Source organism: Mastigoproctus giganteus, chromosome 5 (genome assembly GCF_048544385.1).
Source record: "Mastigoproctus giganteus isolate SK-2022 chromosome 5, ASM4854438v1, whole genome shotgun sequence".
In the NCBI taxonomy this organism is placed as follows: domain Eukaryota; kingdom Metazoa; phylum Arthropoda; class Arachnida; order Uropygi; family Thelyphonidae; genus Mastigoproctus; species Mastigoproctus giganteus.
This window is the reverse complement of record NC_143579.1, coordinates 194,217,148-194,241,876: the sequence shown is the minus strand read 5'-3', so window position 1 is coordinate 194,241,876 and position 24,729 is coordinate 194,217,148. Positions and strand designations below refer to the sequence as shown.

Sequence of the window (24,729 nt, the reverse complement as noted above, 5' to 3'; positions counted from 1 at the left end):
CATGTTGTAGGAGTACCATATTATATTGGGGTTGTCTGTACTACATATGAGCAGCAGTAACCTCAGAATAATGGTGACTCTGTGGAACTATACTCAGGGTAGCAGAAAATGAAAAATACCTGGGGGCAATTGTGCAATCTGATATGAAGTTCTTTGAGCTATGCAGACAGGTCACTTGATGGAGTTTTGTCAATGTTATATAGAAATTTTGCTAGCAGGGATAAGGAGGTGATTATCCCATTGTATGAAGAAATGATCAGGCCACATCTTGAGTGCAGCATACAGGTCTGGAGGCCTCATTTTAGGAATGACTTAGAGCTGCTGGATCAGGAACAGAGATGGGCAACAAGATAGGTAAAAGGAACAAAGGGTGCTCTTATCATGAAAGGTTTTGGTTCTGCAAATTGTAGTGTTTGAGGACTCGGCACCTGCAAGGTGAACTAACTGAGGTTTTTAAGGCTTTGTTTGTTTGTTTGTTATTTGGTTTTTAGGAGCATTAGCAACGAAGGCCATATTGCTCCAGGATATGCGGTGGTCATTCCCTGACCTTTCCGCATCCTCCGTATTTGGTGGTGACGGGCTCGAACCCCGGTCTAATTAAGAAGTGTGTGCTACGCACTGCTGCTCCTTCCCTCCTGGCTACGGAGGCACTCTTTAAGGTTTTGAATGTATTGGTCAAGCTCAGTGCTGATGGAATTCATCCTTATATAGTTAATTTAAACCCATATCATATTATGCTTTTGTACATTTAATCATTAAATACTGTATCATTCTGTTCATTATTTGGCATTCTCATATTGTGGAATTAACTTCGCAACTGCAATGCCGTGACTACCAAATACGGAGGATGCGGAAACGTTAGGGAATGACCACCCATATCCCTGAAGCAATATGGCCTTAGTTGCTAATGCTTCTAAAAATCAAATAACAAACAAACAAGCAACTGTGATGGCATATTTGCATTATCAGGGTACCTGCCCGCCCACCAATGATGAAGCCAACTAGCTTCGAAATGGTGCAATACCTGGTATCTCGTTGTGGTAGCTACAATATGAGATAAAATTAAACGATGGCTTTACACTACATATGTAGTTACATTTATGGGTAAACCATGGTGTATCCACACTGATATTATATAGTTAATTTAAACTCATATCTTATTATGCCTTGTGCATTTAATCTTTAAATATTAGCATTAGCATTAGTAGAGGCATTTGATGTAAGAAAGCAAGCTTATGCAGCATCAGCCAAAAAAAAATTGCTAGAAAAATTCCTATATATCATTGACAATACACCATGAGCTACTCTTGCAGCCTGTCTGCACTGCTCAGAGAACTTCATATCTGCCTGCACAACCATCCCCAGGTCCCTTTCATTCTCTACCACTGTCAGTGTAGTACCACAGGGTTGAGACGTTGCTCTGGGGTTGCTGTTTCCCATATGTAGTACATTTGTCAATGTTAAACTTCATTTGCCACCTCTCAGCCCATCTGCTCAACCTTTCCAGTTCCTGTTGCAGCAGCATAGTGTCAGTAGTGTCCTTGACAACCCTGCCAACCTTCGTATCGTCTGCAAACTTGGACATTAAGCTTGATATACCATCATCAATATCATTTATAAATACAGAAAACAATAAAGGACCCAATACTGAACCCTGAGGGACTCCACTAATAACATTAGTCCACGATGAGCAGTGTCCATTGATTACCACTCTCTGTCTTCTCCCCCTCAACCACCCCTTTATCCATAGCAGCAATTTGCCTCCAATGCCACACTTCTCCAATTTGTGCAGCAGTCTTCCATGTGCAACAGTATCAAAAGCCTTTCTAAGATCCAAGTATATAATATCAAAGTTATTCCCTGCATCCAGTTCTTTTGTGAGTGCATCATAGTATCCAATCAAATTGGTCAGGCAAGACTTCCCCTTAACAAAACCATGCTGTGTCTGAGCTATAACTGAAGTCTTGTCTAGATGATCCTGCAGTGCTTCTTTAACCAGTGCCTCCATTAATTTTCCGGGAACAGAAGTTAAACTCACAGGTCTATAATTACTTGTGTCAGCCTTTGATCCTCCTTTGTGAATTGGGGTCACATTTGCACATCTCCAGTCCATGGGTACCTCCCCTGAATCCAAGGAAGCTCTCATAATTATGGCTAAGGGTTTGCTTACTTCCTTTGCTGCCTCCTTTAATATAACTGGATAGATTCCATCCACCCCAGGTGCCTTTCTTGTGTTTATCTTCAACAATTTCTCCTCCACTTTACTCTCAGTTATTACAAGATTCTCTAGCTTACTGCCAGAGTTGAATACACCTCTGGCATTCCCCTCGCTGAATAACTCCTCATGTGTGAATGTCGATGCAAAATATTCATTTAGTTTGTTAGCTACCTGAGCAGGGTCATCAACAGTTGACCCATCGATATCAAGTGGACCAATCTGATTTATCCCCTTCCTTCCTTCTAGAGTTTACATAAGTAAAGAACTCTTTGCTGTTTTTCTTTGCATCCTTTGCCAAGGATTTCTTGTAATCTGCCTTCGCCTGCCTAACCTCCTTTGTAACTTGGTTACAGATCAACTTGTATCTATCATAGGCGTCTGTGTCACGTGTTAATTTGTATGTATCCCATGCATTTTTCTTCTCTGCCATATGCCTCATTAGTTCATCTGACATCCATTTAGGCCTAAACCTTGAACAATATTTCTTAGTTGGTATGTAAAGCCTAGTAGCTTCCAAGATAAGTTCTTTGAATGCTTCCCATTTTGAATTTGCTGTTGGTAACATCATCAGTTGATCCCACTGTATAGAATTTAAGTACTGTCTCAGTCCACCGTAGTCGCCTTTACGAAAGCAATACCCCTTCCCTTTACCCCTAATGGTAGTTACCTCTTTGAGTAAATCCCACTTCAGAACACTGTGATCACTGCCACCTAGTGGTTCATTTATCTGCAGATTCTTAATGCATGAAGAATCACTACTGATTATCAAATCAAGAGTATTACTCCCTCTAGTTGCCTCCTGAACATGCTGATGTAGAAAAAAATCATCCAATAAATCCGCAAAAGCCTTGCTAGTGTGTGAGTGACCAGCCCCTAAATTCCAGTCAATATCTGGGAAATTAAAATCCCCCATAATAAGACTCTCTGATTTACTGGCCCACTCTATTTCTCTGTACAGTTTCTTATTATACTCATCAGAGTCATTAGGCCTATAGCACACTCCTACTCTCAATTTTGATCTCCCAATGCTTATGTCACACCAATCTGACTCGACACTGCACTGTCCAGCAATGTCGACTGGCTTCACTTCCTTGGATTTTATGTGTTTCTTAACTAATAGCATAACCCCTCCTCCCTTCCTATCCTGTCTATCCTTTCTGTAGACATTGTACTCCCCAAATTCCAGTTCTGCATTCCTTATATCTGTGTGACACCACGTCTCTGAAATCCCAACAATATCTGCCTTTGATGTTTTGAGCAATACCTCAAATTCATCAAATTTATTTACTAGCCTCCTAGCATTGGTGTACACGCAAGTATACATGCACCTGCTCTTCCTCTTAGCCACCCTAACACAACCCATGTGTTTACTTGTACCCCAATGATTCCCAGCAGTCTCTGAAATATCCTGCATCTTATTTTCCAGGCTGCTGCTCATTCCAATAGAAGCAGTGCAAGAATCACTTTCGCCTCTGCCAGTGGCTACTGATAGTCTATTAGTCCTTGTATCCCCCCAATCTAGCAGTTTTCCGACCCTCTTAACACTGCCTCGATAGCATCAGCAAACATTCTTGCACCCTTTCTATTTAAGTGTATCCCATCCCTGTAGAAGCAGTCTCTCCTGTTAACAAGTACAGACCAGGCTGAAAAAAATTCTACCCCTTGAGCCCTGCACAATCTTTCCAGGGCCGAATTGATCGACAGGGCTCTCATCATATACTCCCTCCTATATTTATTAACTCTTTATGTTTTTTTTTTGGCTGGTTCAGCATAAGTCTCAGGCTTTCTTGCACCATATGGCCTTTACTAATAGTAAGTTTTAAAATTCAATTTGTTGTATGACCATGATGGATATCAGCTAGTTAATTGCAAAAATCAAAGATTCTATACAATTGAATTTATCAGGGTTGTCTATCAGCAGTGGAAGTCTGCTTAAATGTTATCTCTGTATTGAAAAATAACAGTATTGTACTAATGTTATTATAATATATATTTTTCACATTATGACAAAGAATCTAAAGTTTGTATTAAAATTTAAGTTCTTTCATTAAAGCTTAAAAAAAAATTAAATATCAAACCTTCAATGTATACTGACATTCACTAAGTTACTTAGAAAACATACACAGCAGCTGGTAAATCTGTGAAATCCACCCCTGTTATAATATTTCACACATCTTTAACGATCTTGGTAAATGTGTATATTCTCTGTATACTCATATTTATTGTAGCATATATATATATAAAATTCATATGAAATATACAACTAAAGATATAATTCATATAAAATTATTATTACCTCATTCATGATTATAGTTCCATCAATGGCTAACTGTAAATCTTTTAATGTTGCCCTTACATTAGCTAATACTCGTTGCATGCGATCAATTTCCTGACGTAAAAATATGTTCATAGAAGTGAATGCTCCCATTTCTTTTAACTTTTCTCTTACCTGCATAAGAAATGTATTAATTTATTATTTATTTATCAATAAAATATATTTATTAATGTTTATATAATTTGTTTATTTAATGATGATTAATACTGTTAGGAACAAATGGCTCTAGCTGAGACTAAATAATAATAACTAACAATTATCTTGGTATGAGAAACAGATACTGTAAAAATTAACAGTTATCTGTTTCTCATATTTTTTCAACATTTATTGAAAAAATATGAGAAACATTGTTAAAGTGTATTTTAATTTTGAAAATGTATGCTGCATTTACAAGAAATTATCATTATGGTACTGTACCTTAAATGAATGTGACTGGAATGACTACAATGTTGTTTGAGTAGAAAATAAATGGTTTTTACAAAATAAATGGATCATAGAAGAAAGGTATTATTTTATTATTATTAATAGCCATATGGTGCAAGGAAGCCTAAGGCTTATTCTGCACCAGAATAATTCCCAAGTTACCCTGAGAGAGAGAGAGAGAGAGAGAGAGAGAGAGAGTCAAAAGTAGAAGGGAATCACCAAGAAAGAGAAGAATGATAATATCCAGCTCAGGACCCTGGGTGTGCCAAGCCCATACTCACCAGATGTAAGCCCCCGGGGTTAATGGGTGCGATTATTCCTGATCAGTAAATTGACTGACCAGGAAAAAAATCCTGCAATTTATTATGGGGAATTAAAACTGGTTATACTGTATTATTGTTGTTATATTATATTTTAATTTGAACTGAATTTAAAAAACACTTGAACCTCAAAATAAATTCATTCCCCATAATAAATTGTTACTCTGAGTATGGATAAATTCCCCCTCCCCTTTTCTTTTCTTGTGTATTTCATTTCTTTTGTCCCACTGTAGTTTAGTTTGAATGCTTATGTCTAGCCTTCTGTTTCTTCTTTATGTTCCAGTTTATTTCTATCATTTGGTTTATATTAGTAATAGTAATTTAATCATTTGAGTTATTTAAGTTCAATCACAGTTTATTATGATTACTTAATTCTGAGTTGCATATTTGCATGTTGTTTTGTATTTGTTGATTGTAGGAGTTGATGTCTAAATTTGCATTAATTTGCTGTGTTTTCTTATTTATTCCATAGAGGACAGCAGCCATAGCATATTCTACATTTAGTTCATTATTTCTCTTAATGTCTGGGGCATATCAGGATATCCACTTATATTTTGCTGAGATAGCAATTGGTGATTGAAATACAATCCCATTTTTGGAGTTCACAAGTGCTGCCCTGAAAAGATAGTGCTTGTGTTTCTTTGTGGTTTTTAAAATTTTTTTGGTATTTTCATTTCAGTAATGCTTGTACTTTAGGGTGCGGGCATGTGTCTCTTTGGGCAAGAAGTTGTGCATTTACTATCCTGAGGGTGAGTGCTTTATATTTATTATTCATTATATTTTGTATATTATTTTGTTTTAGTATAGGAATGGTTAGTTTCATAGGAACAGAATAGCACCTTGCCTTACCTATAACCTGTCCAACTTATCAACAGCATTATTTATTTCATGGTTCAAAAATTTCTCAAATTGAATTCAATTTAAATCCCATTAGAATTTTATTTTATTTTTTTAAATTCAGAGAAAAAAATTTCTTTGAGATATATTTAAACCAAAATAGGCCCTTGTTGAGGTTAGGAGTGAAATAAATGTATAACATTTTTGCTGATGCTACCCAAGGAAATGATACTGGAAAAGTTAAGTGTCTATATGCTGATTTAAGGAAACAGAATCAGGTCTGTCTACATAGGGGCTCATATCTGGTGAGTATTGCCTTGGCATAGCATACCCAGGGTCCTGAGCTGGATATCATCATTATTCTCTTTCTTGGTGATTTGAACCCTTCTACTTCTGACTCTTGTTTCTCTCTCTCTCTCTCTCTCTCTCTCTCTCAGGGTAATTCAGAATTTTTTTTTTTTTTGGCTGGTGGCCTGAGGCAGCATAAGCCTCAGGCTTCCTTGCACAATAATAATGATAATAATAATAAAAGGGTTACTATTATTATTATTATTATTATTAGCCATATGGTGCAAGGAAGCCTGTGGCTTATGCTGCACCAGCCAAAAAAAAATTTGAGTTACCCTGTGTGTGTGTGTGTGTGTGTGTGTGTGTGTGTGTGTGTGTGTGTGTGTGTGTGTGTGTGTGTGTGTGTGTGTGTGTGTGAGAGAGAGAGTGCCAGCCTGATGGACCCGGGCTCGAGTCCCACATTGGCAGAAGCGAGCGCGGCTCCATCATGCTGGGAGACTATTATAATAATAGTAATAAATTAGAATTAGAATATTAATAATAAATAAATTGATAGTAATAATAATTAAAAAAATAATAATAAATAAATAAAATATCATGAAAGTTGCTCCAATGGGCCTACCTATCCCAAGGTCGGATAGTGGCTAAGGCTGGTTGTGGCACCATCTGGTGTCACTCCTAAGAACTACCACTGGAAATATTGTTCAAGGTTTAGGCCTAAATGGTTGTCAGATGAACTAATGAGGCATATGGCAGAGAAGAAAAATGCATGGGATACATACAAATTAACACGTGACACGGATGCCTATGATAGATACAAGTTGATCTGTAACCAAGTTACAAAGGAGGTTAGGCAGGCGAAGGCAGATTACGAGAGATCCTTGGCAAGGGATGCGAAGAAAAACAGCAAAGAGTTCTTTACTTATGTAAACTCTAGAAGGAAGGGGATGAATCAGATTGGTCCACTTGAGATCGATGGGTCAACTGTTGATGACCCTGCTCGGGTAGCTAACAAACTAAATGAATATTTTGCATCGACATTCACACATGAGGAGTTATTCAGCGAGGGGAATGCCAGAGGTGTATTCAACTCTAGCAGTAAGCTAGAGAATCTTGTAATAACTGAGAGCAAAGTGGAGGAGAAATTGTTGAAGATAAACACAAGAAAGGCACCTGGGGTGGATGGGATCTATCCAGTTATATTAAAGGAGGCAGCAAAGGAGGTAAGCAAACCCTTAGCCATAATTATGAGAGCTTCCTTGGACTCAGGGGAGGTACCCATTGACTGGAGATGTGCAAATGTGACCCCAATTCACAAAGGGGGATCAAAGGCTGACACAAGTAATTATAGACCTGTGAGTTTAACTTCTGTTCCCGGAAAATTAATGGAGGCACTGGTGAAAGAAGCACTGCAGGATCATCTAGACAAGACTTCAGTTATAGCTAGGACACAGCATGGTTTTGTTAAGGGGAAGTCTTGCCTGACCAATTTGATTGGATACTATGATGCAGTCACAAAAGAACTGGATGCAGGGAATAACTTTGATATTATATACTTGGATCTTAGAAAGGCTTTTGATACTGTTGCACATGGAAGACTGCTGCACAAATTGGAGCAGTGTGGCATTGGAGGCAAGTTGCTGCTATGGATAAAGGGGTGGTTGAGGGGGAGAAGACAGAGAGTGGTAATCAACGGACACTGCTCATCGTGGACTAATGTTATTAGTGGAGTCCCTCAGGGTTCAGTATTGGGGCCTTTATTGTTTTCTGTATTTATAAATGATATTGATGATGGTATATCAGGCTTAATGTCCAAGTTTGCAGACGATACAAAGGTTGGCAGGGTTGTCAAGGACACTACTGACACTATGCTGCTGCAACAGGATTTGGAAAGGTTGAGCAGATGGGCTTCGAGGTGGCAAATGAAGTTTAACATTGACAAATGTAAAGTACTACATATGGGAAACAGCAACCCCAGAGCAACGTATCAACTCTGTGGTACTACACTGACAGTGGTAGAGAATGAAAGGGACCTGGGGGTGGTGGTGCAGGCAGATATGAAGTTCTCTGAGCAGTGCAGACGAGCTGCAAGAGTAGCTCATGGTGTATTGTCAATGATATATAGAAATTTTTCTAGCAGGGATAAGGAGGTGATTATTCCCTTGTATAAGGCAATGGTCAGGCCACACCTAGAGTACTGTATACAGGCCTGGAGGCCTCATTTCAGGAAGGATGTAGAGCTGCTGGAACGAGTACAGAGAAGGGCAACTAGATTGGTGAATGGGACAAAGGGGTTCTCTTACGAAGAAAGGCTTAAGTTTTGCAAATTACAGTGTCTGGAAACTAGGCACCAGCGGGGTGATCTGATAGAGGTGTACAAAGCCTTGAATGGTTTGAGCATGCTCAATGCTGATGGGATTCTTCCTCTAGCTCAGAAAAATCACCTGAGAGGGCATAAATTCAAATTGAGGAAAGACAGATGTAGGATAGATGTGCGGAAATTTGCCTTTAGCCAGCGGGTGGTTGGTGGGTGGAACAGACTTCCATCCCTTGTCGTGGAAGTTGATAGCCTAAATAAGTTTAAGGCTCAGCTGGACAGGTATTTCGAACGAACAGAGGGGTGAAGTGGAAGTGGTTATTTTTATTTATTTATGTTACTTTTTTTTTTTTTTTTGGCTGATGCTGCATAAGCTTGCTTTCTTGCATCAAATGCCTCTACTAATGCTAATGCTAATGGACATAAGCTGAAGCTAAATAGGTCCACCATCCATAGATGTATGATGTCACAGAGAAATATTAATCATACTGCATTGAGTGTGGTGCAGGATAAAGTCACTTGTGCCCAGGCCTTAGGCATAGGGGTCGGTTCGAAAAATCAGAGAGGGTCTCCTGAGAAAGACAGTGGAGCAAGTGGCGCTGTCCTCCATATGGCTATAAGAGAAGGGCAAGACCATCCAGCTCCACAAATTGGAAGTGCTTCCTGCGCAACTGCGCTAGTGAACATCTGGGAAGGAAGAAAACGGTAATGCATGAAGTGGAGCATCGAAATGAATACATACATCATGCAAGCATACTACGAAATAACGGAGCTGGAGACTGATATGACAACATACGATGTGAGACTACATACCAAGTGGCTGGAATGATTCCCGGATATTCAGGTCAGCAAATAGCGGATCAGAGAAGGACCATCGCCACAAAGAACCTGATAGCCGCAATCTTGGAAAAAATCAAGCAGGACGTGAGTGATCAACTACAAAGGATAAAGAATATGGTCAATACCAGAAGAGGAATAATACCATCACTGAACCAGAAGAGGAAGAGCAAGAAATACAACCTACAGCAGCTGAAGTGGAAAGAGACAAGGTCATGATATCCATAATAGAGGACGAGTGGAAGAAGGCCCTAACAGAATTCGAAGGAATGGACCCCACAAAGACCCACGTGATACCGAAGCACAGGCCCAACAGAACTTTGTGGAGTCACAGATCACCTCAACTGGCAAATATTACCACATAACTTCGACAACAATGATACAACACTGGAGGCCATCTACACAGCCGTGTATTGTGCTGCCATAGAAGCCACAAGGATTAATGGAAGAGAAACGAGAGACCAGCAGCAGAAGAACTGAAAACAGAAGAAACCACCAGATTGGGAAAGAAGTCTTCAGTGGATGATAGAAGAATTAAGAGTAAAGATAGGCCAATCGACCCAGTACCAATGGGGTAACAGGAGTAAGAAATTGGTTAGAAAAGTGAAGAACATCCTCAAGAGAGACAGCATCCACTGCAAACATGAAACGAAAAATCAGAGAATAGGAGAGTAATGGACACATTGAAGCAGAACCTCCTTGCACTCATCAAGAGACTATGTGGATACAAAGGGAGCTCCCAGAGGAAAATGAATAACTGAATCTTCGATGAGGACCAAAGAGCCTTCTAAAGGAGTCACGGAGAAGATGGGAAAGGACCACCCAAGCAGAAAACGACTGAGGAGTTCTGGGGCAACATATGGAGCAGAGAAGTAAGACATAACGGCCAAGCCCCCCGTATAGAACTAGAATGAAAGAAAACCAAGGATGTATAAGAGATGAGAGAGTGGGAGATTCGGGAAGAAGTAAAGCAGATGATCAAGAACGCTCACAAATGGTGAACTCCAGGAATAGATAACGTCCACAACTACTGGTACAAGAAGCTCACTTGCACGCACAAGCACCTGGCAGAGCAGTTCACCCAAATGATAAGGCACCCAGAGACAATCCTGAAGTTTCACACATCTGAAGCCTAAAGACAAAGGTACAAGAAACCCAGCGAAATATAAGCCAATCACCTGCTTCCCAACAATGTACAAGATTCTGACCAGCTGCATAACCAGGAAGATATCAGACCACTTGGAGAGCCAGAACATAATGGCTGAATAGCAGAAAGGATGCAGGCAGATGAGCAAAGGATGCAGGGAGCAGTTAACCACAGATGCCATGGTTATAGAGCAAGCCTACAAGAAGTGCCGCAACGTGTCCACAGCCTACATCAATTACCGCAAGGCCTTTGACTCCATGCCTCATAACTGGCTAATAGAGGCGTTGAACATCTACAAAGTCAATCTGATAGTTACAAACTTCCTAGGAGAAATGAGCGAAATGGAGTACCATCATTAAGGTAGAGAACATCACAACCAGGACAATCCCCATCAGGAGAAGAATCTTTCAGGGAGATGCTCTGAGCACACTGTGGTTCTGTCTAGCACTTAATCCACTATCCACCATGCTCAACAGCAGCAGCAAGTGTGGATATAACCTCAAAGAAGGAAGGAAGAACCTGTACGCTCTCACCCACTTGATGTACGTGGATGACATCAAGCTGTAAATGGGAACAGAGAACCAACTCCAGCAACTACTCTGGATCACCGAAGAATTTAGAAATGATATTCGGATGTCATTTGATTTAGACAAATACAAGACCAATGGATTGCACTAAATACCATCAGAGACTCAGAAGCCTACCAAAAGCAAAGCTGAATGGAGGAAACACAGTTAAAGCCATGAACACTTATGCAGTCCCAGTGCTAACATACTCCTTTGGGGTCATAGATTGGACTAACACTGAGCTGGAGGATATCATGAGAAAGACAGGGCAATGATGACCAAGCACCGCCAACAACACCCGAAGTCAGCCGTGGAGAGACTGACAATTGCTTGGAAAGAAGAAGCCTGATAGATCTCATTGAGCAACAGAAAACAGCAATTGCTAACAAGGATTACTTCCAGAAACACACAGCAGTACTCCACCAGGCATTAAGGAAGATACACAAGCAGCAATCAAGCAAAGCTAGAAAGATGGGCAGAGAACACACTCCATGGCAAACACTACAATGATCTCCATCAAGATCACATAGATATAATTGCTTCCAATGCATGGTTTACGAGTGGGATGCTCTTCCCCGAATCTGAAGGATTCATGCTCGCCATCCAAGACCAGGTAATCAACACCAGAAACTAAAGAAAATACAATGCCAAGGAGCCTGAAGTGTCCGATTACACATGTTGACGATGCCACCTGGCCTCAGAAATGATCCAACACATCACTGCCGGATGCAAGGTGATCACCCAGACTGAATACACTCATAGACATGACTCATAGCCAAGATAATACATCAGAAGCTAGCAAGGAAATATCAGTTGATTGAAGAAAGTGTACCGTACTACAAGTATGAACCCCAGGCAGTACTAGAGACCCCAACCCACAAGCTGTACTGGGACTGCACCATAATAACGGATAAAACAATTCCACACAACAGACCGGACATAACCCTTGTGGACAAGAAGGAAAAGGCTACTTGTCTGATTGACATAGCGGTACCCAACACTGGCAATCTGCAGAAATCCCATGGGGGAAAAATCAGGAAGTACATGAACCTAAGATAGGAGATTAAAGAGATGAGGCATATGCAACAAGCAATGACCATCCTAATTATCGTGTCAACCACAGGTATGGTGCCAAAGACCAAAGGTAGGTACCTATATAATAGCCTACCAGCAATAGGTCTCCCAGCGAACACCTACAAGGAACTCCAGAAAGTCGCAATCTTGAACACCTGTAGGATAGTCAGAGAGTTCCTTGACCAACAGTAACACCAGACATAACAACAACCACCCTGTGTACTTGGTAGCAATACCCGTCACAAGGTGGAACACTGAATCAGGGACAAATAATATAAGAGCAATAATAATAATGAAATACTGATGGAAGTGTGTGACATATAAGGGAGAAACAGAATACCTGGGGAAAAAGTAAAAGAGAATTCAACCACTGATGCTCCATTTCTTCAGAGGAAGAGATGAGGCAACAGCGGTTGAATTCCCTTTAGTAGACAAAGGAAGAGCATAGTCTTCCTATAATTCCTTAACCCATCAAGAGGCTGATTTCAGTAACTGTAGAATATGGCCAGTAATATTGTATATTAATGACCTTCTTCCATTGACTAGAAATCCTATCCATAGTTTTGCAGATGATAGCACATTGCATTCCACTTTCCATTTTGATAAACCTTTCCCTGCTTAATCAACTTCAACTTTTCGAATATCCACTACCAATTCCTTAAATGCCGATCTCCAGGTAATTCTCCAGTGGTGCAAAGACAATTTAGTTGATTTCAATCCTTCTAAAACTCAGTCTTGTCTTATATCTTGCAAAAAGTATTCTTCTGCTCCTATGCTTATCTTTGGTGACACTCCAGTTTCTAGGCAAAATGATATATCTCTTTTGGGGATTACCCTGACTTCTAATCTCTCTTGGCACAAGCACATTAAAAATATTGCTTCCTCTTCATCTAAAAAACTTGGTTTTCTCTTTCGCTCTCGGCATTACTTTTCTTCCAAACAGTGTTCACTCTGTACAAATCACAAATCCACCGTACCATGGAATATTGTTCCAACATCTGGGGCAGTGCCCCGAAAACCTCTCTCAGGCTTCTAGATTCCATTCAGAAGAGGAGAGTTAGGTTAATTTAGGACTCCTCTCTAACAGCGTCTCTCCACTTGCTGTCTCATAGACTTACTGTTTCTGCTGCATGCCTTTTCTACAGATACTGCCACAGGCACTGTTATTCTGAATTGGCTTCTACAATTTCTGCTCTCTCTCTTTCAAAACAGTCTGAACACGTGTCGCCACCATCCAACATCCATTTACTGTCCAACTTCAAACTCACAGAACCAACTTTTCATCTTCCTCGTTTATTCATTCAACTGCTGTTTTCTGGAACAGCCTTCCTTCATATGTATTTCTTGAAAATTACAGTCTATAGAAGTTCAAGTCAAATGTCAACAAATTTCTTCTTTCGTCTTCTCAACCTCCAACCCAAGCATGGTACTAAGTACTATAGGTTCTAATACCTCTCATGTTTGGGGTTTTCATAAAAAAAACCAAAAAAACCCCCAAAAATTCCATTTAATATCAGGGAATTTAAAATCCCCCATTATAAGACTCTCTGATTTACTGGCTCACTCTGTTTCCCTCTACAGTTTTTTATTATACTCATCAGAGTCATTAGGCCTATAACACACTCCTACTCTCAATTTTGATCTCCCAGTGCTTATGTCACACCAAACCGACTTGACACTGCACTGTCCAGCGATGTCGACTGGCTGCACTTCCTTGGATTTTATGTGTTTCTTAACTAATATTGTTGTTGTTATGGGAGTTTCTGGCGCAAGGGCTACTTTGGCCATATTGTGCCTACCAAAGGTAGTGAAGGTGTATGTGATGACTGCTCTGGGAGCAGTTAAAATTGATTATACATTTGAATTCATTTTAGGTACAAAAAGAATTCAGAGAGGTTTGCATTATTACCTATGATGCAGCTGAGTGACAATGGTTCTTGTAATGACAAGGAGCTGAAAATACACTGACGGACATTGTTAAACAAGCTACATTCAATGAGTATATGCTTTACTGTTAGTGGTTGCAAGCACTGACAGTAAAGCAGTGAACACTGCGAAGGATCGTTTCCTGTGAGCAAAAAAAGATGAGTGAGGTGAGTATGGCCTATTCGGTTTCTGGCTAGGATTACTTCTTCTTTTCTATTTTTATGCAGGCTGGAATTCCATAATTGTGGTTCAGGTTTCAGCTGAAACAGCTTATTCTGTGTTTGATTTCTCCACACTGCTCCATACATTTTCTCTGGATATTGCATCTACAATCAGTATATGGGACAAGATCATTTGTTGAGATTATGCTGGAGGGATGTTTTGCAGCATTATCTGCGCATTCATTTCCTTTAATACCCCTGTGCCCTGGAATCCAAGAGAAGACAACAGTTTGCTGATGTTCGTGAAGACGTATCAGCTCATGTCTTAAGAGTTTTAGCAAAGGATTGTGAGGTGTCATGTTTTTCAGAGCTGAGAGAGCACTTTTGGAATCCGTATATATGATGCTTTTGTTGATTGACAGGAGTGAAATATGTTCCAAGGCAAGCTTAATGGCATGAAGCTCAGCAGTATAACTGCTGCATTCAGCAGGAAGTATAAGTGAAATAGTTCTATTAGGGAAGACAGCAGCTGCACCCACTTTATCACCAGATTTAGAACCATCAGTGTAGATCTTAGAAAACAGGGAATAATTCTGTGTATTGGCAAGATGTAGCTATTGGATGTTAATCTCTGATATAGGTACCTCCGTAGCCGAGTGGTCAGGAGCGGGAGTGCAGTAGCACACACTCTTTGAGTAGACCGGGGTTCAAACCCCTGACTGCTGAATACGGTCGATCTGCCAACCCGCACTGGACCAGCGTGGCAGATTATGGTCCATTTCCCTCAGCATGAATTGTTGAGGAGGCTTCCATCCTGCAGTGGGTTGATAATGGCTGCACTTTACCTTTACAGTACCTTTTCCCCACTGCTCAAAGTATTCATCACAAGACGGTGTGAAGGTAATCTACGGAGGATCTGGATCTCTTAAGTCTTTGAGAACATTATGAAGTTGAATATTCCAGATTCTGTTAGATTCTGGAATCTGATACCAGTAGGCCAAATTGTTCTTGGTTTGTTTGCATAGTGGATTATGTACTGAGGATCATGTAGTAGTGGCCAAATAGGATGTCTGGGGTGGCTTTTAATTTTAACAGAGTAGGTCATCAGTAACATCTTTCTTCTGATGTTCAGTGGGGTTCGTGGGCCTCAACATACAGACTTTGAACTGGAGATGTTCTGTATGCACCTAGAGCAATCCTAAGAGCAGTGTGTTGGATGGGAGCAAGACAAGGCAAGGTACTCTCTCTAGCAGAGTCATAAACAGGTGCTTCACAATCCAGCCGAGATCTAATTAGGGATCTGTACAGACCGAGCCAAGTGTAACAGTCTGCACCCCATGATGTACTGGAGATTACCTGGAGTACGTTCATTTTCTTATTGCAAGTAGTTCATAGGTGTTTGATGTGATCTTGGAAATTTAGCTTCTTATCGAAAATTAGCCCTAGGAGATGAATATTGTTCATGATTGGAATAGGATGACTGTCCAAGAGTAGCTCAGGATCTGGATGGATTTTGCGCTTGTTGCAGAAGTGGATAGCTGTAGACTTTTGCTTTGATAGCCTGTATCCATTTTGGGTCATCCACAGTTCAATATTATTTACTGATATTTGTAAGTGTCTCTCGATATAATTCATATTCTGGGAATGACAGGATAAGGTAAGATCATCAGCGTAGAGATATGAGTCGACAGTGTTTTGAGTTCTGTTTGTGATTTTGTTGATTCGTATTGCAAATAAAGTGGCACCGAGTACAGAGCCTTGTGGGATTCCTTCTTCTTGTATGTATGTTTGTGACAGAGCCTGATGGTATCGGACTCGGAAAGACCTGTGGCGAAGGAAGTTTTGAATAAAAGATGGTAAATGGCCTCTCATGTCAACAGAATGGAGATCTCTTAGGATTCCATAACGCCATGTGGTATTGAAAGCTTTTTCTATATCAAGACAAATCATGACCAGATGTTGATTTCTAATAAACGCATTTCTTATGTTTGATTCCGCCTTTACCATAAGATCTAAAGATGATCTATTCTTCCAAAAGCCAAACTGATTGCTGCTGATTATGTTTCTTTTCTCAAGCTACCATGTTAATCGGCGGTGCACCATTTTTTCCAAAGTTTTACTCAAGCAGCTGGTTAGACATATCGGTCTATAGTTGTATGGAGCCGAGTGATCTTTTCCTGGTTTAGGAATAGCTATTACATATTGCCAGGAACAGGGGAATGTGTGTTCAGAATAGACCCTATTGTCAAATTTTAGGAGTGAGGACAGAGATTTCTCATGTAGATGTTTCAGCATTATATAGTAAATATCGTCAGGGCCAGGGGTGCTGTTTCTAGAGGTATTTATGGATTCTTTCAGTTCAGGTAGTGTGAATGGTTGATTATAGGGCAAAGGATAGGTAGTTTTGAAATTTAGTTTGGATTTCTCAGCTTCGGCTTTAATTTTATGGAATGATGGCTGATAAGCTATTGAGGCGGACAACTCAGAGAATGCAGTTCCTAAGGTGTTTGCAATCTCTGTGTGATCAGAGATCTCCTTCCCATTCCAGTTAAGAATAGCTGAAGGTGATTTAAGATATTTGCCATTCAACTGCCTTATTTTTTCCAAATTATTCTGGAGTCGGTATCTTTGTTAATTGTTGAAGCAAATTTTATCCAAGAGTCTTTTTTGGCTTTTTGGTGGATGTATCGTGCTTTGGCTCTAAGTCTTTTATAATTAATAAGGTTGACAGTGGTTGGGTATTTGCGGAATTGGTTCCATGCTGCATTTTTTTCTCTTTTAACCATGTAACAGTCTTCGTTCCACCAATGATTGATATGCTTGCAGTTTCCTAGTTGAGACTGCGGAATTGCGATTGTTGCAGCTCTAACTATTTGTGCTGTTATATGCTCTGTGACAGTATCGACGGGAGAAGACTCAATGATGTGATCATTAAAAGAGACAATTTTTATATTTTGCCCATTCTGCTTTGGAAAATTTCCATTTCGTTTGGGTTTCAGTTGTTTTTGAATGGGTGGTTTGAATTCAACATATGACAGGATAGTGATCACTGTTCAGAGGATTGTCATGTATTGTCCACTCGACACTTGGGAAAAGGATAGGAGAGCATAGCGAAAGATCTATTGCCGAGGTTGAACCAGTAGGAAAATTTTAATGCAAATGGATAAGCCAGTGTTCAGTAACGTTAAATTCTGTCTGTCTAGTAAAATTTCAACGAACTCTCCACATCTGTCTGAGTCGGGAGATCCCCATAATGGACTGTGACTGTTAAAGTCTCCTAACAGGAAGATGGGAGACAGTACTTGCAAAATAAGGTTTTCCAGTTCCTGAATTGAACATGGTTTATTGGGTGGAAGATAGATTGAGACGATCGTTAAAGCCGTGCCAACCACTATACGAGCTGTGACAGCTTCTAGGGAAGTTTGGAGAACAATTTGCTTACAAGGAACTGTTGAGTCTATGAGTATGGCTACTCCTCCATGAGCACTTTTTGTAATGGACCTGTCTTGACGAAAAAGAGTATAATATTTAATTGATACAGATACTTGAGGTGTTAAATTTGTCTCTTGTAGGCATATACCCACAGGATGATAACGATTGATTAACTCGTATATGTCATCTATGTTTGCTACGAAACCCTCTGAAATTCCATTGGATTATGTTATTCATTGTGTAGGTTTAGAGTTAGCAATCGAATTCACATGTTTTTTAGAAGTGCTCTGTTTTTGACGGTCAAATTTTTTTTTTCCTTTTTTGGGAAGAATGGACATGTGTCCATGTCGTCTTCAGCATATAGATCTAGATGGGTTCATCATAGGTATTATTCTCTGCAATATCCATATTTATGGTATCAGATGATTTCTTTCTGGCATAATCTGAGTTTTCCATTTGACCTGAAATAGCTGGAGCTTGAGTAGTAGGTGGTATTGAGATTGGTGTGTTATTAGTCCTCTCGACAGTTTGTTTTGTAGTGCAGATGATAAGAGTGATCGAGCCCAGTTAGAAATTGACACTTTTGGTGGAACAGTTGTATCCGTCTGAGTTGAAATCTTTTGGATGCTTCAGCATATGAATGTTTAGGTATGCTTTGTAGAAGGTGTTTTCTCGCTTCAAGGTACGTGACTTTGTTAACTACTTTGTATTTCTGGATTGTTTTCTCCAGCTTCCATTGCTCACAGGATTTAGAGAATGCTAAATGATTGCCTTTGCAGTTTGGGCATCGTGATGATTCGGCATTGCAATTGGTACGAATATGCTCTTTTGATCCACAGTTTGAACATACTGAATTTCCCCGGCAGATAGTTTGGGAATGCCCAAACTTCTGACACTTGTAGCATCGAATAGGATTGGGGATGTAAGGAAGGATGCGGCAATTTAGGTATCCAGCTTTTACTGATGAAGGTAGGTTCGGTGTAGAAAAAGTAAGAATAATGCTGCGAGTGGGTACAAATTCTCCATCCTTCTTTAACATTATTCGTCTCGCTTGAATAACTTTCTGGTCCTGGAGTTCTTGAACAATCTCTTCCTCTTTGACGTTCAATAGGTCCCATTTGGATATGACTCCTTTAGAGGTATTAAGGGTGGCATAAGGACGGTCAAATTTTATTTTTTCCTTTTTTGGGAAGAATGGACGTGTGTCCATGTCGTCTTCAGCATATAGATCTAGAATGAATTCATCATAGGTATTATTTTCTGCAATATCCATATTTATGTATCAGATGATTTCTTTCTGGCATAATTTGAGTTTTCCATTTGACCTGAAATAGCTGGTAGATACCTTAGCAGTCCCCATCTACCTTAGTGGGGATTCCACCAAATAATGTTAGTTTGAGGAGAGACTCAGAGTGTTTGGGGTTGGTGGTTTCAACTAATAAGTCACCAGATTTCAGTCTGCGTACCATTTTTGGTGATCCGGCTACACTTTCTAAACATTTTTGTATATATAGAAGGGAGATAATGTACCTAATGACTGATTCGTTAAAGAATGCAGTATGAGGAAAGATGGGTATTCCATTTGAGGTACATCAGTTTTCATCCTTTTGCGGTTTTGATTGTCACAATTTTGTTGCAAATCCATAGGATTTGCAGTCTTTAGAGGAGGGAAATTTTCTTTTTCCACGATTGCTCCTTTAGCCCTTCCAGGGCTAAAGGAGCAATCGTGGAAAACGAGGGTTAACTTTTCCTTCCAGGTTTCCGGCCCCGCCATGGGGAGACAGGAGCAGTGCCACGAGATGACCAAGTGGCTGTTAGTTGTGTTAGTGAGAGATATAAAAAAGAAACAGAAAGGTGACTTCCCTTTCTGGGCCTTTGCCTACTTCCTGTAGTGTCAAAGAGCTACTCTAGTATAAAATAAAAAAAAAAAAAAAAAAAAAAAACGGTAATCACAACAAAAAGAAACTCTATATAGCAAAAGCTCTTTGAAAAGATAGCTTTAATGAATGCACTTTAATCGCTTGGCACCCGGGGCCCTTAACTAAAAGCATAACCCCCTACTCCCTTCCTATCCTCTCTATCGTTCCTGTACAGATTGTACTCCCGAAATTCCAGTTCTACATTCCTTATATCTGTGTGACACCACGTCTCTGATATCCCAACAATATTTGCCTTTGATGTTTTGACCAAGACCTGAAATTCATCAAATTTTTTACCAAACTCCTAGCATTGGTGTACACGCAAGTATACATGCACCTGTTCCTATTCTTAGCTACCCTAACACAACCCATGTGTTTACTTGTACCACAATGACTTCCAGCAGTCTCTGAAATTCCCTGCATCTTGTTTTCCAGGGTATATGTTCAGTCACAAACCTGTTTAAGTTTACATTGAGGAATCAAGAGCATTTGAGTGGCATGAATCTAATGGGCATCTCTTGGAGCATTGTGTTGATCAATCCTGTGACAAACACATGGTGTAAGGATCTTGATATTGTCAGCATAGCAGATTAGATCAGGCTTGTCTTTGATAAGTGGAGTAGATGCAGGTGGTGAAGCAGCACCCAAAAAGAACCCCCCCCCCCTCTTTAAGGATACCTAGCTGAAATCCATCTGATCAAAACATTCCCCCCCCCCCACAACCTTGGCTACCTGAATTTGCAGGAGTGAAGGAAAGAAGTGGAGAATATCCCTTCTGATTTGGAAGTAGTTTGTAAGCAGCTGAAGAACTGGGAAAATCTGAACAAAATTGAGTGCAGCCTCTATGTCAGAGGCTGCACTCAATTCTGTTCAGTGCAGTATGGCTGCAGTTACTTACTGCAGCCATACAGGTATCAGTTTGGCTTTGCTTTCAAAAGCAGAAAGAATAATGTTATTAGTAGCCAGGATGTTGGTACTGGTGGGTCTCGGTGGTAACAAGTAATGGATCTGAGGTAGGGCTTGCATAAAACCGAGAAATTTCAAAACCGAGTTTAACCGAAGTTTTCTCTTAAAACTGGTTTTAAAACCGATTTTCTCAGACTTAGGGAAAATAATTAAAAGCTTATAACACAGGTATTTATTTTATCTTGGGTAGATTGTACAAATCGTAATCAAATCTTTTAAACAAAATCTATCACCTCTTATAGTAAAAAAAAATAAAAAAATTAAAATGCTTAAAAAAAGTAACCAGCTTGAGATTATACAAAATTACAAATTGTATTCAAATCCTTTGAATAAAAAGTATCCTCTCATATAGTGAACAAAAAATAATAAGCCCTATAATAATAATAATAATAATAATAATAATAATAATAATGATAATAATAAATAAATAAAAATAATATGAAAAAAAAGACTCCTTCGGAATGTTTTGCAAATAATCTCTGATAAATCTCTTCAGCATGCTTTTTCAAAACTTGGTTACTTGGAAAATCAAAAGTTCTTGAACCTGAATCTTCTTTCCTAAACTTTTTTGGGGTTGTGTAGATAGCTCAGCAAAGCCACAGTTTGGCAATTTTGTCTTGCATTGTAATGCTGCAAAAGGCTTTGGTGAAACTTTAAAGCAAATGGGTTTTCTGCTGTATCAAGCTTAGCAAGCAGAAATTCTATTGAAGACTCTGATTTAAGTAAGTCTGTATCTTCTGAGGTTATAGCCTTCAGAATCATTTCAACTGGTCGCAAAGTTTCATATAGCAATTCAAGTGTTTTCCAGTCATCGTCAGTTGACAGTACTGCACATAGAGCATTTTGAATGCAATTTTTCAATTTCAAAAATCTCTCAATCATATAGAATGTGCTATCCCATCTAGTCTTGCAATCTAATATAAGTTTATATTCTTTCCCATTAAATTTTGCTTTAACAAAATTTTGTAATGTCATTTTTGGTAGGCGATTTTCGAAAAAGCTTGCAAATTTTTCTGACTTTGTTAATAGTTTGTGCAATATTGGCCATTGGATTGAAGAAATTAATGAGCTCATCAGTAAAGTCGGTTTGATAAAGCATGTCTTGCTGTCTTTCTTCAACTTCTTCATCATCACTACTTTCTTCATTATTTTCATTTTCTTCATTGTCTTTGGGAGACTCAGAGACTGTGGTGCCATAATTGATTGCTTTTTCATAAAGTACATATATAACTGATAGATGTATACAATGGGCTATACATTGTTGATGATTAGGCGTTGATGATGACTTGCCAAACTTAATCATCATTGCTGCTCCATCGGTGGTGCAGGCAACAATATCCTCATCCAAGTTCAAACCAAATTCCTTCAAGTGTCCATTCACAATTTGTTCAGTTCTTCTGCTATCAAGTGAACCATTAATCTCAATAAGACCTAACGACCAATGATTGTCTTTTGACTGCACATTTATATTCATATACCTTTTATTTTGTATAGATGTATATTCGTCTAGAGTCAATGAATATCGTGCACCCAAAACCAATGAATTTTTGAAATGCTGAATGAGTTCTTCTTTCTTAGTTTTATAATAACTCAGAACAATATTTTTAATTCCATTCAATGAGGCCGGAGGTATTTTATCGTATTTATTTCTCTGAAAGTGGAGGCTTGATTGTATAAACTCACTCTTGGCAATTGAATTAAAAGAAAATCCATCTAAAGCAGCTAATTTTGAAATCTCTTCTTCCATAGATTTTTTAACAATAAAGTTTTCTAATGTTCTTACCATTTTTGCGGGAGATTCACTGTTATCTTGTTTAATGTCAATCTGATGCATTTTCTTTAAATGCAACATCAAAGATGATTTAGATCCTCCAGACGACTTCATTATCTTCTGACATTTCGAACGTTGTGCTTCATTTTTGCTTTTTCGAGCAAAATAATTCCATACATTTGATTTCATCTTAGACATATTAAGAGTAATAAATATTAATTAGTAGGAATTTATATCACCGACAATTTTAAATAAAAATATTGAAGATAACAAAGGCACAATACTATGCGTCACTCCCGCAAGTACTGAATGATGTTGTTATTTGGTTTTCAGGAGCATTAGCAACTAAGGCCATATTGCTCTGGGAATATGCGGTGGCCATTCCTTGTCCGCATCCGCCGTATTTGGTGGTGACGGGCTCGAACCCTGGTCTAATCAAGAAGCGTGTGTTACGTACTGTGCTCCTTCCCACCTGGCTACGGAGGCGCCAGCAGCACTGAATGAAGAGTCTAAACGAGGCAAGTTTCAAAATTTTCACGAAAGAAATTTTTTATTTATTTACTTGCAATTTTTTTTCCCCAATTCTATTGTATTTTCAAAATTACATAAAAGCTAAATTTGGTGAAGCTGCTTTTTTGGAGAATATTTGATCGCAAATTTAATATTAATAAAGAAGCAAAAAACTTTCTACGATTGAAATTTGATGCAATATTCAGCGAATCTGTTTCTAGTGGGTAAACATCAATAAGGCGCGGTCCACAGCTTGCCTGGCGAACAAGATAGATGGAACGGAGAAATGTTGAGCATTTTCTTTGATGCTACCGCTCCGACTCACTCAGTCGTAAATGAGTACACCTGCATCGTGCCATGATACAGGTGGGAAGATAAAAGGTACCCTCCTAGATTTGGGCCACTTGCCCATGAGATTCATATCTAAACATAAAAATAAAATAAAATAAAATAAAAAACATGTTTAAAACATAAAGCAGTTGAACGATCCAGACAAATGAACAAACAAAAGAAAATGTGTGTAACAAAAAACTATATTCGAGGGCTAACTAAGAAAATATTCGAATCCAGTTTTTGAAGCTCGGTTTCGGTTTTAAGCAACTCAATATAAAAACCGATTTAACCGGTTTTATAAAACGGTTTGCAAGCCCTAATCTGAGGGGACATTATCATTATTATTAGCCTTATGACGCAAGGAAGACTGAAGCTTATGCTACACCAGGCAAAAAAAAAAAAATAAATAAATAATTCTGAATTACTCTGTGAGAGAGATAGAGAGAGAGAGAGAGAGAGAGAGAGAGAGAGGTAGAAGGGAATCACCAAGAAAAAGAAGAATGATGATATCCAGCTCAGGACCCTGGGTGTGCCAAGCCCATATTCACTAGATGTGAGCCCCTGGGACATCCAGTTTGGTCAGGATGAGGCAAAGGGTATTCTCTATGTGGTTACAAAGGTGGTTGTAATTCACAGTATATTGTCATTTGCTCAATGGCATCATCTGTCTTTTCTTTACTCTGATGAGTGTTTCTGTAAAATTTCATGACCTGTAGTTCGTATCACACCAGTGGCTGTCTCTGGCTTGTGGCAGCCATGCAGATGTCATAAGGCAGGGGACTGTACCAGTTCATTTTAGCCATTAGCACTTGATTAGTGCTGCTGAAATTAATGCTAGTTAAGCACTGCATAAAGGCATTCATAGTTCAAGAAAATATGGGAAAAAATAAAAAAATTACCGCCAACAGAAATGATGATGATGCATAAACCCAATGTGTTTACAGAAAAATAGCTAGGCTCATATATATTTCAATCCACAAATACCAAGCAATATTCAAAATTATCTGTTAAAAAAAAAAAAGGTTTCCTGAACTAGTTATATAGTTTTTTAAATAATGTTGTTTTATTATTTAACAAATACATATATCAAAAAAAAGCAGTCCACAGAATTTGCAATGTGATGTTGGGGAGATTGATTATAACATTCAGTGGTTAATTTATTTAATATAAAATGTAAATAACACAAATTGAATCACATGAACTGTTATCAAGTGAATTTTACTGAATAACAAATTGTGTAATGGAAATACGCATACATACATGCATGTATGCAAATGCACATCACAGCAGAAAACTATTTAATACTCTGTTGGTCAGTGTAAGAAAAATAGGATTTCAGTACTTTACTT

General features: G+C 39.0%; 1 protein-coding gene across 1 annotated transcript in view; it reads right to left on the bottom strand.

Moving 5' to 3' along the window:
* Positions 1 to 24,729, bottom strand: part of LOC150085960 (dynein axonemal heavy chain 8-like) — a 1,559,705-nt gene that overhangs the window by 53,320 nt on the left and 1,481,656 nt on the right. The window contains exon 85 of the mRNA XM_090374756.1: positions 4,515 to 4,667. Within this exon, the coding sequence (XP_090230882.1) occupies positions 4,515 to 4,667 (153 nt within the window). The remainder of the gene's footprint in view (positions 1 to 4,514; positions 4,668 to 24,729) is intronic.